The sequence below is a fragment of the Leptosomus discolor genome, chromosome 24, assembly GCF_034619465.1.
Source record: "Leptosomus discolor isolate bLepDis1 chromosome 24, bLepDis1.hap2, whole genome shotgun sequence".
NCBI classification, from domain to species: Eukaryota; Metazoa; Chordata; class Aves; order Leptosomiformes; family Leptosomidae; genus Leptosomus; species Leptosomus discolor.
In genome coordinates, this window is record NC_141414.1 from 3729768 (window position 1) to 3744022 (window position 14255).

The following is a 14255-nucleotide window of genomic DNA, read 5'->3' on the forward strand; positions in this document are numbered from 1 at the left end:
CGCGGCCCGGCCCGGCCCGCGGCCGCTCCCTCCTGGCTCCGGCCGCCTCCGCCGGCTCTTCCCGGCTGCCGCGCTCTCCTCCCGCCGGCGGCTGTTCCGCGCTCCAACCGCTCCCGTCCCGTCCCCCCCCTCCCCAAATCCCCCCCCCCCCCCTCCCTCCCTTCGGGAGGCGGCGGCAGCGGCGGCGCCGCGGCTCGAACCGCTCCCGCCCGCCGCCCTCCCCGAGCGCGGCCTCCGCCGCCGCGGGCGCCCGCCGGGCCCTGGCGCCGCGCTCCGCCGCGGCCCTCCCGCCTCCTCCACGCCGAAGGCGGCCGCTCCGCTCCGCTCCGCCCGCCCTCGCGGTTCCGCTCCCGCCCCCCCTGGCCACCGCGCCGCCTCCCGCCTCCAACCGCGGCTGGATCCCTCCGCCCGCGCACGCCGCGGGGATATAGTCCCTCCCGCTCGGCGGGAAGCCGGCCCCGCCGCGCTCCCCACGCGGAGCTCCCACACCCCCCGCCCCGCTCACCCCAGATCCGCCCCCCCCCTCCGGCCTTACCCCAGCGCCGGGCGCCGCGGCCCCCCGCGACCCCCCGGCAGCGCCGCTTTGGGCATCTTCCCCCCGCGCCCGCCCCGGCCGGACTGGCGGCCCGGCCCCGCGCCCCCCGCCCCGCCCGCTCGCGCCCCCTGCAGCCCCGGCCCCGCGCGGCAGCCCCAGCACCGCCCGCCGGCGCCCCCCGCCCGGGGCCCGGGCCCGGAGAGGGGCCCGCCGGGAGCGGAGGCACGGCCGGGGCTGGCACAGGGCCCCGCGGCCGCGTCCCGGTGGTCCCTGCCGCGGGGGGTAGAACATGGCGGGGCGGCTTCTGAGGCGGCTCGTCTGGGGTCGTCGTGAGTGTTCGGGAGCCCGCGGCAGCCGTACCCCTTCCCCCGGGACCCTGCCCGAAAAGAGACCCACACAAAAAAGCCCAAACAAACAAGAAAGAGGAAAATCTGCTCGGGAGGAGACGGCGTGAAGACAAAGCAATGAAAAGTGGGGGGTTTTCAGGAAAAAGCAAGAACCACAACCCGTTACAGACAGCCAAACCCCCCGCTGCAGCAACCCAGCAGAGAGGCGGCCGCCTCCCGCCCCCTGTTCGCATCTCCCCAGACACCCCCGGTTTGGTAACATCCAACCGAGCACCCCTATTTCGGCAGCCGGGCGTGCCTCGCCATCACAGATCCACGTGCCGACGAGCACCGAGGCACCCGCCTGCTGAAGCGGGTCAGGACAATTAAATCTCCCTTAACGAACAAATGACACAGTAGGTTTTTGTTCAGAATCCCGCACGGCCCAGCAGTCCTGAAGCCATTGCCCTCAGGCTCAGACACAGGAGCACCCATGGATCCCGCTGCTCTCCCGGCCACTGCTCGGCTCTTCCCACACCGACCTCGCTCCGTCTGTCCGAACCTCTGGCGCTTCCTCCAGCCCACACCTGTGTAACAAGCTGTTGGTAGTTTTACTCATTTTCTTAAAAAAAAAAAAAACAACCCAGGACTCGCTCATTTGTTTCCAGCTCCCTTATCTGGGAAGCAGCGGGGAGCGCCAGGAAGGATGCGAGACGCGTCGGGAGCGAGAGGAAACCCAGAGGCCCCCACGCATGGGGCGCGACTTGTCCGGGCTCAGGGTAAAAGAACTTCAAAGAGCCTGTGGGTGCTGGGCTGCGTTTGCTTCGTACAGGAAGATTTTTCTGTTTAAGGGACGTGAGGGTGGGGATTTTGTCTTTAATTTAATCGATACGGAGCTTCCTGTTGCCCTGCAGGCGCTCCGGCTCGGAGGATGGGTCTCGGTTCTGGCAGTTTGTGTTTAACGTCGTCTCCTTCTGGGCTCACCCGTACCAAGTGTCTGCAGGAAACAGCAGCGACAGCAGAGCGGCTCTTGAACACACGGGTCAGGGAAGTTCTAACTGCCAGTATTGATCAAAACCACGTTATTTTTCATAAACACACTTTCCTTTTTTTTTTGTAAAAAACCAAACCCACCAAACCAACTCACAACGCAGCCAAACTCACACGACTCAAACCAAAAACTTGTACTGAAACACGGCTTCTTGATCAAAAACCAAGCGTGTAAAGGGAAACGGAGGCAGAAAGCACCGCGGTTTGCTCTCCTCTAGCACAGCAAGTGGGGAAAAGGGGAGCAGCGCTCGGTAAGCGGGGGCGGGGGAGCCCCGAAAGCAGAGCCCCGACCCCTGCGCGCTGCCGTAACCCGCTCCGACCCGCTGGGGACTGCGCCAGGGAGCAAAGGCCGGCGGGGAGTCCTGCCCGTGCCTCAGCCCTCTGCGCCGAACCACCAGCGACCCTCAGCACCGCGATGGAAACCCGGTAGCTCTGTCTTTCCCATTACCAACTTGATTATTTCCTCTGCCCCTGATTAAAATCGAAGCCACGAAAAGGAGCGAACCTTTCCCTACAAAATCGTGCAGGACACCGTCCACCTTCGGCCGTGGTGTTTTCAGGATACGAAGGAACTGGAAGCAAGCGGAGAGCAACCAACACCATCAGCCAACGGCCTGCCAGGGAGGAGGAAAGCACTGGGGTGGTTTCGTCTCAAGAAAACAACCGAGATCTCGTAACAGCCTCCAAAGGTGTCAAAGGGAACGAATCGCTGGGCTTGGACAGCAGAGGGAGGATTTCTCTTCTCCCAACACATAAACTGAGCAGTGAAGCGCAGGAACAGACCACGTGGAGGACTGTGAAGTCTCCCGCAACAGCGTTTTTTAAGAATCAACTGGAAAACCTGCGGAGCGGATCCCGCTGTGGGGGAGGGATGGAGAAGGCGACCTCTTCAACGTCCACTGAACCTCAAGCTCAGCGTGACACTAGTTCGAAAATCAGTTTTGACTGACAGCCAGCACAGCGACGGCCGCAGAAGGGAAGGCGTTCGCTCCCCGAGGACAGCGTGAAATATTTGGGTAGAAACTCTCTTGAGCCCAAGGGAGAACACTCCGGCGCTCCTTTGGGGACGCTGCCGAGGCACGGAGGGCGCCTGCAGACACCGCCATCGGCTGAAAGCGTACGAGCGCCACGAGAGCCCGCGTTGTTCCAGGACTAGCAGATAACCTGAAAATCCCCAAAATCGGTTCTTTTCGGCCGTGACTGTAAGCCACAGGCCATCCTGACAGAGAACATCGTCAGTGTAGCCCCGCAGGGGACCCCAGCGGGAAGCTTTCTGCTCCGCAGCCCCAAGAGGAGCCGATTTCAGAGCAGGACTCGCCCGGGCGCACCCAGCCCCGCGGCGGGGCAGACCTGGGGCCGAACGCAGCGCACCGGAGGCGGTTGCCGCACGACTCCCCGCCCCGTCCCCGCTTACACCTTCCACCCCGAAAGCAAGGCAGAGGTACCAGCGTGGACAAACCCTTCGGAGCAGCAGCAGGAACACAAACCTTCCTTTTCCCGGAGGCGGTTCCGAAGTTCTGTCGTTACCCCAGAGCTGAAGGTGCTTCTTGAATTCGGTAAATCCGAAGCCCCGTGAGCTCTGCCGCCGCTGTGCCCTCTAGTGGAACCCTCCAGGTTCGGAAGGGGAAGCTTTTCCTGGTCCTGGTCTGTCAACGCATTTGTTTCATACAATGTACATGACATTTGGTTTGCTCACTCTGAAAAATAATGAACTGTTAGAAAAAGAGGCGATGCTAGGATATTAAATATTAGAAAGACCACTCATGACAGTAGTTATTTGAATTTTAACAGAGATTTGCCCAAGAACGCAGAAGTTACTTCTCACAAGTGTATTTCTGAAGAGTGCTTGCTCTTGTGGAAGGCGAAATTATCAGAAATCAAATCAGTTATATGCTAATCTTAGGGTTAATTAGAGACAAAGCCATAATTTGAAACGCTGCAGAAAACACAAGCAGTGAAACAATCGCCAAAGGGCAAACAAATCCCAAGCCTGCACGCTTCTTGCGGCACCTGCCTGTGCAGGTGGTTGGTATCTGGAATATGTCTTTTTCCCTCCTTTAAATGAAAATATCTTCTAATCTCATCTGCTCTGCAGCAGGCGGGGGCGCTGCTGAAGGTGACTCTGCTAACGGGAGCTGCAGACCGACGGGAGACGAGGGTCCCCGGAGGAACGGGCAACACCCCAGCCCAAGGCTGCCAGGAGAAGCCTCCCCGCCGCGGGAGGAGGGGCTCGCCCGCCCATGGGGACAAGCTGCAGCTCAGGCAGTTCTGACGCCAGCAGCAGCGTCTTGCGCCCGTCCCGCCTCGGCGTGTTGAAGAGGCGAGAGCGGAGACTCCAACTGGGCAGGTCTGGGCTCACGGACCTGCTGAGGGGCGAGTCCAGGCTCGTGTCACACCCACGTCACACCCACGTCATGCCCACCTTCCAGGATCGACACCGACGTCCCTATCGCAGCCCAGGGCTGCTGGGGCCAAACACTCTCAGCGCTTCGAGGTCCAGCAGGTTCGGCCTTTTGGGAGGCAGCCGGGCGCTGGGGAGAGGGACAGGCTGAGGCAACAGCACGTTATTATTTCACAGTTATTTCGTGGTTATCCCATCAGGTCATCAGCTTCTGCAGCAAAGCGAGTCTGGGATGTGCAAAGGATCCTCCCCAGCCCCGCAATTCGTTATCAGCGATGCTGCCGCAGCGATGCCGAAGCAATTCCCCTGTGAAAGGCGCAGCTCGAGCGCCCTGCACGGTGCCACCGTTTTGGCAAGGTTTTACCACAGCTTTCCACAGAACCACCGCGCAGAGGCCTTCGGCCCCGGAGGTGATGCCCAAGCAGCAACTCAGACCTTTCCCCTGAGGAGATTCAAAACTTTCATTACGGCCAACAATTGTAACGAGACGAAGTTTGGCACAAACCAGCGAAAACAGCAATCCTGTTCTTACACAGAGGCGAGCTTGTTTGCAAATTCCGGTCTTTGCAGAAAGGGATCAGTTTTTTCCCCCCCTCAGTCCGAGTCGGCTGCTGCAGCTTAATGACAGAGACCAGCTCAAGAACAATCCTTTTCACCAGCAGCTAAAAACTTTTTCATCTAAACAGCTCCAGCAGTGGGTTGTTCCATCACCCATTTATGTTGACAAATACACCCTGAAGTACAGCCACATTCTTTCCCTACTCGAAAGCACTAAGGAACCGAGCAGCTCTCAAACCACTGGTTTTGACCCCAGTACACAGAGACTCCCCCAGTTTGCAGACTCGCCTTCCTCGAGCCCCCAGCTCAGGGCAGGAAAGCCAGCCTGGCTGCAGCAGCACTCGCTGCTTTAACACGGTGCCTGCCCAGTCAGACGGTGTCAGGGGTCCACGAAGCGACATGAAAAAGGAAGAAAACCTTGCTTTAAATGAAACACCGGGAATCTGTGTCACCACGAAACGCTGCGGCATTGGCTACGGCAAGTTAACTGCCTGCACCAGCCCAGGGTCCCCGCTGAGCTGGGAAAAAAATGGCTTCAAATCAGCACGTCCCTACGAACAGGTCAAAGACAGCGGCAGGATGAAGAGCGATGAGCAACAGCTACGGGGAGACAACTAAAGGCTCATCACACCCAGCAGGGACAAGGAACCAGCACACGGGAGCCCCTCCTTAGGGGACACTCAAACAAGCCAAAGACACGACGCAACCCAGGAGTCGGGTCTAAAGAACGTGGATTAAGAGGGTAACGCCAAAAAATACCCCAAAAAACCCACCCAAAAATATCATTCACGTGGTTTATTTTGTACATCAGGTTTATAAATTGTTGCCATTAGGTCAAGATCTGCTGTGACAGCGACCGGAGGAAGCAGGCTGGCCAGCGACGTCAAATTTCTTCACAACCACGCAGTCGACACGGTTGATGGGAGAGAAGGGGCGGGGGGGGGACGGACACACCCCAGCCTGCTGCAGGAGCTGCGCCGGGCACCCCGAGTTCACCTCGGAGCAGGGGCTCAGCGGACGGACGGCTCCGAAACGCTCCATCCAGCCACACAATCCCTACAACAAACACAAAGCCGGCGTTAAGCAGCGGTTCCTTCCGAAGCCTCCAGCAGCCGGGCCAGGAGTTTCTCTGCGAGGAGCCGAGAGGGCGCAGGAGGAGGCCTGGAGCCCCTCGGGAGGGAGCCCAGGCCACCGCAGAAACCCCCTCTTCATTCCTCTTGCTGGGTGGTTTATGCACAACGACACATCAAAGCTCTTGCCTCACAACAGAGACCAGACGCTGCGGTCTCAGGAACGTCTCCACGTTCCTCCTCCCGGCTGATTTTTAAGCCCGGAAAGGCCTTATTAGGTAATTTATTGCCTCTACGTGGCTGGAGAGCTTTTCCACTTGCTTTCTGTAAACCTCTACGAGCACCCAAGGTGCTGTGAGCGCAGCTGACTTCCATGGAAAGTTTCTCTCATCCTTCACACAGACGATCTGGGTGATATTTTGGAAAAGGGGAAGGCACAGTAAATTGTTGGAACTGCAACAAGTATCTCTGGAAAAAGAGACTTAAAAATACCAACGATTTGCTCTGTGACTTCCAGACTCGCTGATCTCCCTGTGTAGCTCGAAGGCAAGTATCTTACTTTCATTTATCAACATCTCAAGCCAAGTTATTCTGACGGAAGACAAGTACTGAGGTGTGTACAGTTCCCTCCAGACCTTTTCCCGTCAGCAGCCTGTAATGGAAGGCAAAAAATCTGCCCAAGTCCCTTCTTTCTGCAGCGAGGAATAAAAAAGCCCTCAGCTGCCCACGACACGCGTTGAGGCGCCCCATCTAGTCGCTGCTCCAGCTTCACGGACGGGCCAGCTCACGGGAGGTTCAGAGCAGCACGTTTCATACGCAATTAAAGCAGAAAAAAAAACCCCAAACCCAAAACTCGAGAAAGCCAATTTTCCCGTGAATTTGTGGTACACAGTGACCAGCCCTGAACCCTCAACTTGCAGTAAGTTACAGGGAGCAGGAAGGAGCCTGAACTGGCCCAGCAACAAAACCAGTCACGAGCTTGACGCCGTTCTACCTGGGAATGGAAGTGAACAGATCGGTCAAAAGTTCCAAATTACCGCAGGAGGCTTGACTTGACTTCCCAAGGGCCCCATCGCATCGTGAAAAATCCACTGCTGGCAAAATAAGAACTTGAAAAACATATTCTTACTCATGTCTGACCCTCCTGGCACTCTCTGAAGCCCCATATTAAACAAAAAAAAGTCCTGAATAATCAAATTTTGGACCAATAATACGATTGTGCCCTGGGCAAACAGGACACATCCACTGTCTGGCAGCACAACGCCGCTCCTTCAGCCAAGAGAGGCACAACCAGAACTTACCGTCAGAGGGAAGCTTAGTCTTCAGTGTTATACTTGCCACCGATGTAGGGAACATATTGAAGGACCAACTTCCAGTCTGTGAGCCATATTAAACCAGTCCCAGCTACACCACCCCACGTCACGAGGGTGGGAGTCCTAAAGAGGAGACACACACGCACAGGCAAATAACGTTAATTCCCCACGCGGGAAGGTCTGGCAAGTGCTCATCGCTGAGGACCCGGCAAAAGTCATTTCCATCGTGGCAAAAGCTCGGCAGAAATCTCGAAAGAGCCTCACGTACACGGGACAGTGTCAGTCCCCGGGGTATTTACAGGAAAAGGGGGACATTTCACTGCTGCAGCTCGTGTCCCCGCTAGTCCGGCCCGCGGGCTGCTCCACTCCCCGCACACAACCCCACAAGGCGTCATCCCCTGACACCGCGACTGACACCCCCAGCTCTGAAACACTCCGAGGGCAGGCAGGGCGATCCGGGGGCCAAAGCCACCTCGGCCGAACCACCGCCAGACAGACAGACGCACAGACAGACGCACAGACAGACACCCCCGCCCCCCTCCGCCCTTCAAACCCAGCCCTAGCGCCGCTCCGCACCCGCGGGGCCGGCCCCGCCGGCCCTCACCCGGACCACAGAACCGCGGGACCAAGCGGAAAGCGCTGGGGAAGCCCCTCAGGCTCCGTAAGTACGCAGTGGGGGCCGCAGCCGGTCCCGGGAGCCACGGTGAAGGGCGCGGAACAGGCCGGGCGCCCCTCACCGTGGCTCCCGGGACGGGCCGCGGCCGCCCCGCAGACCCAAGACCCACCGTGAAGGAGCCCCGAGGCCCGGCGGGCAGCCCCGGGACGGGCCTCACCAGTTCTGGAGGAGCTGGACGTAGCGCGGCCCCACCAGCTTGCTCAGCATCCCGCCGCCCCCGCCGCCCTCAAAGTCACCCCCACTGCGCACGCGCGGGCGCGCCCTCCGCTCAATAAAGGACCCCGCGGGCTGCGCATGCGCATTGAGCGGGACTGTCCGCGTGGCTGCCTGAGTAGGGCGGCGTTGTCATGGCAACACACACACACACACACACACACACACACACACACACACACACACACACACACACACACACACACACACACACACACACACACACCCACACACACACACACACCCCCCCCCCCCCCCCCCCACACACACACCCACCCACACACACCCACCCACACACACCCCCCACCCCCACACCCCCCCCCCCACACCCCCCCCCACACCCCCCCCACACCCACCCACCCACACCCACCCACCCCCACACACCCCCCACCCCCCCCCACACACACCCCCCCCCCCCCCACCCCACACCCCCCCCCCACCCCCCCCCCCCCACCCCCCCACACCCCCACCCAACCCTCCCCCCACCCCCAACCCCCCCCATACCCCCCTCCCCCCCACCCCCCCCACGCCCCCCCCACCCAACCCCACCCCCCCCCAAACATACACACCCCCACACTCACACCCACACCCCCCCCCACCCCCCAAGGCCCGATGGCGCCGGGGCCGTCACAGCCGCGTCCCCGGCCCGGCCGGAGGGGGGCCACGGGCCGGAGGGGATGGGCTGTCCCCACGCCGGAGAGGGGACACAAACCCCAACAGGATGGACTGTCCCCAGCCAGAGAGGGGATGTCACCCCTGAGGGGATGGGCTGTCCTTGCTCTGAGCTGGGACTGCTTCTCACCCTCCGTGCTGGAGGGAAGCGGCCCCTTCCCAGAGCAGCTTCCCCAGTGCCCACCAGTGCCTCTGCAACCCCCCCTCGTCGCTGCCGCTCAGCCTCTCCCAACAGCAGAGGGAGCTTCAAGCCAGATTTTTCCAGCAGAGGGTCCCCCAACCCACCGCCAGTTCCATAACCTTCCCCAGGCTCCGCTCCGAACCAGCTCAGCCCCTCGTGAACCAGCAGAGAGCCCCGGGGGCCGCCGGAGCCTCAAGCGCTCCCCAGCCCGAGGGCTGCGGCTGGACCGCGAAACCTCCAGGGCTGCAAATGCCTCCGGTGCTCCCGGGGCCAAACCTGCACCGACGGCGTCCGGCAGCGACGCCAGCAGCCGCCGCCTTCCCTCACCCCCAGCGCCGGCTGCCGAGAGCCACGATTCACAGAGCGGAGCCTGTGGCAAAAATCCAGCTCCTGGGTGGTTTTTTTTTTTTCCCACCGGGACACGGAACAACTCTTTTATCAGCCCTTTGTGCGACCGACTCAACACCACGGGAGGGTTCGAGTGTTGCCCTGCCTGGGTGCCAGCGGGGCGACGGGGGCTCCCGAACCGTGGGGACTTTGGGGTTCGTTTCTGCGAGCTCTTTCCCCGCTGCCCGCGCCCCGGCTGGCGCACGGAGGAGTCAGGCGGGAGCTTCGTGGCGGTCGTTCCTGCAGGAAAGTGGAGCCTTTGCCGCAGCCACCGCGTTGCCGAGGGCACGGTGGGCGAATCGAGCCCCTGAACGGGCTCTGCGCGGGTTTCGCTCTCGTAACGTCCCTTGAGCTCTGTGAGAGAATCTCGGCTTTTGCTTTGCATTGAAAGTTTCCTAAATGCCTAAAAGAAAAAAAAATAATAAAGGCAAAATAACTCACAAAGCAATGAAAAACAAGTCAATGTTTACCTTCAGAAAAGCCTTGGGGTTTTGAAGGCAGTGTGTGGGGGTGTGTGTGTGTATCCTACTGCTTTACCCCAGTCAAGGCAGACAGGGAAAGACCCGGTAATCCCACCGATTTCCTGGTTAAAACGAACCAACGGCAACGTCAGCGACTCGGCCTTGCCGCAGGTTTTGCTGTCACCTACAGCCCAGGCACGGTGCGGAGGGATTTGCTCCGGACCCCACGCTGGGACTCCACGCTTGCTCCTTCCCTGCGGAAATTCCTTTCTAGCTGTTGGGAGAACATTCCCACCGCCGCAGGGACAGCGACGCCTCCGAAGCCTGACTCCCGAAGGGGAACTGCCACCAAAGGGGAGGGTCGCTTTCTTCTGTTGGTGGCTTCTGTGGCACAGGTGCCATTTTAGGTTGGGAAGCAGAAAAGAAAAGAGCAGTGAGCCTGGTTGTCCGGAGTTGCCTTAGGGACACCCCAGCAAAGCACAAAGCTGTATTTGACCATTAGAACAAGCGACCTGAGTGTCTCAGGCCACCAGAGCAGGTGAGGATGTCCCTGCTGGTGCCTTACGTCAACAAAAATCACTCCCTGTTCAAAGCAGCCAGGTGGGGGTTTCTGCTCCGAGAGAGCAGACGGCTCTGCGACAGCTCGTCCTTCCTTAAGGACAGTTCACGGCCACGTCTGGCAGTGCTGGCGTGTCGTGACATTTGCCCACAGGATCTGACAGCCTCATCCCACCTCTTGACTCATCTCCAGGGAGAAAATATTTCTGAGCCTTCACTGGCCTCCAGCTCCGTGTCAGTTGGTGGCCACCACTTGGATCTCGGGCGAACTGTTTGCTCCCAGCAGCAGCTCGTGTGTTGCTCCTTCTCCCTGCCCTCACCTCAGCTCCCAGCCCAAGCCTGCTCTGGCCACCAGGACTTGCCTGCGCTACCCTCAGCCTTCTGCGTCGCTGAGCCTCCACCTCCCAGGCCGCAGCCTTGCTCCCAAGCACGTGCTTCTCCCTTGACTGGATCTGGTCCAACCTTGGTTTCTTGGTCCTCCGCCCTTCCTTGCCCTGATAGGGGCGGATGGCTCCCCTCCTCACCCCGAGGATGCCCATCACCCCCCAGCCTGGCAGCTCACGTCTCAACTTTCCCAATAACCAAGGGGTTCGGTGTCTAAACAGCTCGGCTGACCTGAGCCTACCCTGGCTTTCAGCCAGCGCACGGGAGAAGAGCCCACAGGCCCAGCACAGGCTCTGGCCACACGGCACCGCAGCCCCCGAGGCTGAACTATCTCCCCTGTGTGATGGCACGCAGGAAAACGACCCCTGTGAGGAGGGAGCGAAGGCAAAGAGAACGAGGTGAGGCCCATCAGCCTGGACAAGGAGACACGGAGCTGAAAGGACCACCATTCGATGTGCTCAGTGCAGCTGGGGAAGGGCAGGGCGCTACCTCAGGGCTGGCTCGCTGCTGAGAGCGGGGCAGCCAGGGCTCGATGAGACTTAACTACTGCAAGAGCCAAAGCTCAGTGAATCTGGACTCTTTTTCCTGCCTGGCCTTGTGTGGACAAGCCCCAAGCTGGAGCAGCACGGTGGAAACAGGCAGCAAACCTGAGGGCTGCTTTCAGACAGGCTTTTCTCTCTGGAACCAGCATTTCCGAGAGCGTTTGTGAGGGCTCAGTGCTCCTGGGTGCAGCTGTTTCCCCCAACAGGTAGTCACTGATGTGCCAGGCGAGCTGGTGGCGGAGGAGTAACCCGACCACCGAAACCACAAGGGTTGAAGCTGTGACGATTTGAGGAAATACCTGCTGATCGGAGGGGTGACACAGCCCGGCGAAGCCTGGAGGATGAGGACAGGGCAGCGGCGGGTTTGAAGATGCCGTGGCCAGGGCTGGGCCCTTGGCAGAGGGTGATGGAGAGAGATCCCACATCCTTCAGCCTGGCCAGGGCACAGCCTCACCCCACGGAGGGCGAGAACCTACGAGGCTGGGCTGTCTCCCAGTACAGACCCATTCTCGCAGGGTTTGAGCCCTCTTAAATGCTCCGCCACCTTGTCTCCCCCATGACCAGTCTACGCTGGGCTGCCGGTACGCGCTGGGTGTGTTTGACCCGATTTCCAACTCGCACCCTGCCGGTGCCGCCCTCACTGGGTGCTCCCCAGGGCAGGGCAGAGGCGAGGGAACCCCAGCCCTGCCGCGCCGTCCCCTCCTGCCAGCCGGGCCGGGGCTGCGCTCCCAAAGGCGAATCTTTCCGGCATCAGGATGAAGACGAGCTCCCCGGCACGCGGAGCCCGGGCTGAAACCCACGGGGCCCCGCGCGAACAGGACCCCAGCGCCCGCAGCAGAGCCACGGGAGCAGCTGTGCTGCAACAGGGAGAGCCCAGCACCTACCCGGGGGCTGCTGGGGAAGGCGCCCAGATCCCAGGGTGATGGGCAGCGCTGGAAGCCTTCACCAGAGGCTGCGTGCGGGGAGGGGGTCAGGAGCACCGGCAGGGCAGGAGTTCAGGCAGTGCCACGGGGCTGGTTCGGCTGGGGAGGACCCACGCCGAGAGCGTGAGGGGAGAGTGTCTGAAAACCTGCCTTGTCTTGTCTTTTCTTCCTTTTTTTTTGTTTTTAGTACAAGGTAAAACCTTTATTACAACTTTTCATTCATAGGTATACAACATCTGAAAGACAGATATGGGGAAAAAAAAGGTAATATTGTTATAAAATGTCACATTTATTGCTACATTACTGTTATATACAGGACAGTTCTCAAAATCTACTTTAAAAAAGTTAGGATTATTTAAAAATTCCAAATAATCCAGCCAGCTGTTTTGACACTTGTATAAAATTATTTAAAAAAATGAAAACAATTCATATCTTGAGGCACTCAGAAACACAATTTTATCCCCCAATTGTGATTCATTTCAAAGAACAACGCATTTCCCCACCCCCAAATACTTTATTTATTTTTTTTTCTTTTTTGCTGGGTTAGGCATATATATATATATATTTACTATATATATAGTTCAAAACTATAATGTGTATCTGATTTAAGAACAAGGATTTCAGCCACTTAAGTACATCTGGATTTACAGGTAGGCAGCATAAACATCGAAAGCAAGGACCATTTGTTTTTAAAGGCCAAAAACCAAACCCAAAACCAACCCAAAACTTTCTACGGGGTTAAAAATAAACAACTTCCGCAGGCATCTCCCATCTGCTCTCCCACCCCCCCCCCCCCCATCCTACAAAAATATATAGAAAGAACAACCCAGTGACGCTTCGTTTCCCCAACGAGCTGGAGCCGGAGAAAATGGGTCGTTTCCTGCAGAGCGCGAGGTCCCGGCGTGGGGTCGGGGTCCCCCCTGCTCCCCTTCGCCAGGTGCCTCTTTCTCCTCCCCACTCCCACCGCTGGCAGGAGGGCGCCCGGCTTCCCACGGCTCCTTCCCTCCCCGAGAGGCCCCACGGGACAAGGTTTGCTCAAAAGCTGGTGGGTTTCAAGCGATTTGGGAAGACGTAGCACCGGGAAGGGCGAACCACGGTGGCCCCAGCTCGCTGCTGCGGGAGCTGCCGGGTGCGGGGGAGCTCCATGGCTCCCCTGGGCACAGCCCAGGGATGAGGGGCACCGGGATCTCTTCGGCAAAAGGCCTCGGTACCCAGGACAGCCCGTTTCGAAGCACAAACCCCTTTGCTCTCCCATACTGGTGCCCGCAGCCGCGCTGTGCCAAGATGTAACGAGTTTTTATTCCCTCTCCTTCCAACGCGGCGGGTGCTTGGCCGGAGCAGGGTGGGTCTGGCAAGACCCGAGGAGCAAGAGGCGCACAGAAGCCGAGGAACAGAAATACCGGCGTGGAGACCCGTGGCGGGGCTGCCTCTTGCCCCTGAGATGCAAGATGGACACAGAAGGTTTGGCAGAAAGGACACCCGCGGCCCGCACCGCCCTCCCGACCAGGGACACCTCCACGCTCGCTCGCGCAGGAGTCCCGCCGGCGAAGGCACCGCAGCTGCCAGCTCTCCAGAAGGGGGGAATCGCCCTGAAGATCAAAGCTCTGCGCGGAGCACCGGGGCAGGGAGAGGCAGCCACGTCGCAGGACCGACCTGCAGCATCCGTCCACCTCCCAAATCCTCCCACCAGCAGCCGGTGGCATCGCTCTGCCCCGCTGCGAAGAAACTCGGGGTGGCTGCGCATGAAGGGAAACAGCTCGGAGGTGCTGGCGGGACTGGGGGGCACAGGAGGAGGGAAAACACACCTTCAGGCTTGAGGCGGTTGAAGGAAGACCGGCCAAGCCAAGCCTGAGGCTCAGACGTTAACGGAGCAGCCTGCAGAGCCGGGCAGCAACGAGGTGGGACACAGCTTCTCCGTTCAGGGGTACTGGGGGAGATGGTGGATGCCGGCAGTGAGCTGCCAAGCATCGAGCAGAAGGCACAGGAGGGTGAAGGGTGCGTGGAG

General features: G+C 59.6%; 1 protein-coding gene across 1 annotated transcript; it reads right to left on the reverse strand.

The window, feature by feature from the left end:
• Positions 1–5650: 5650 nt before the first annotated feature.
• UQCR11 (ubiquinol-cytochrome c reductase, complex III subunit XI) lies at positions 5651–8142 on the reverse strand. The gene is made up of 3 exons (XM_086477604.1): positions 8087–8142; positions 7242–7376; positions 5651–5926 (listed from the first exon to the last, which is right to left on the reverse strand). The coding sequence occupies exons 1-2, from the start codon at positions 8134–8136 to the stop codon at positions 7256–7258; spliced, it is 171 nt and encodes a 56-aa protein (XP_086333730.1). The 5' UTR covers positions 8137–8142; the 3' UTR covers positions 5651–5926; positions 7242–7255.
• Between the last annotated feature and the right edge of the window lie 6113 nt (positions 8143–14255).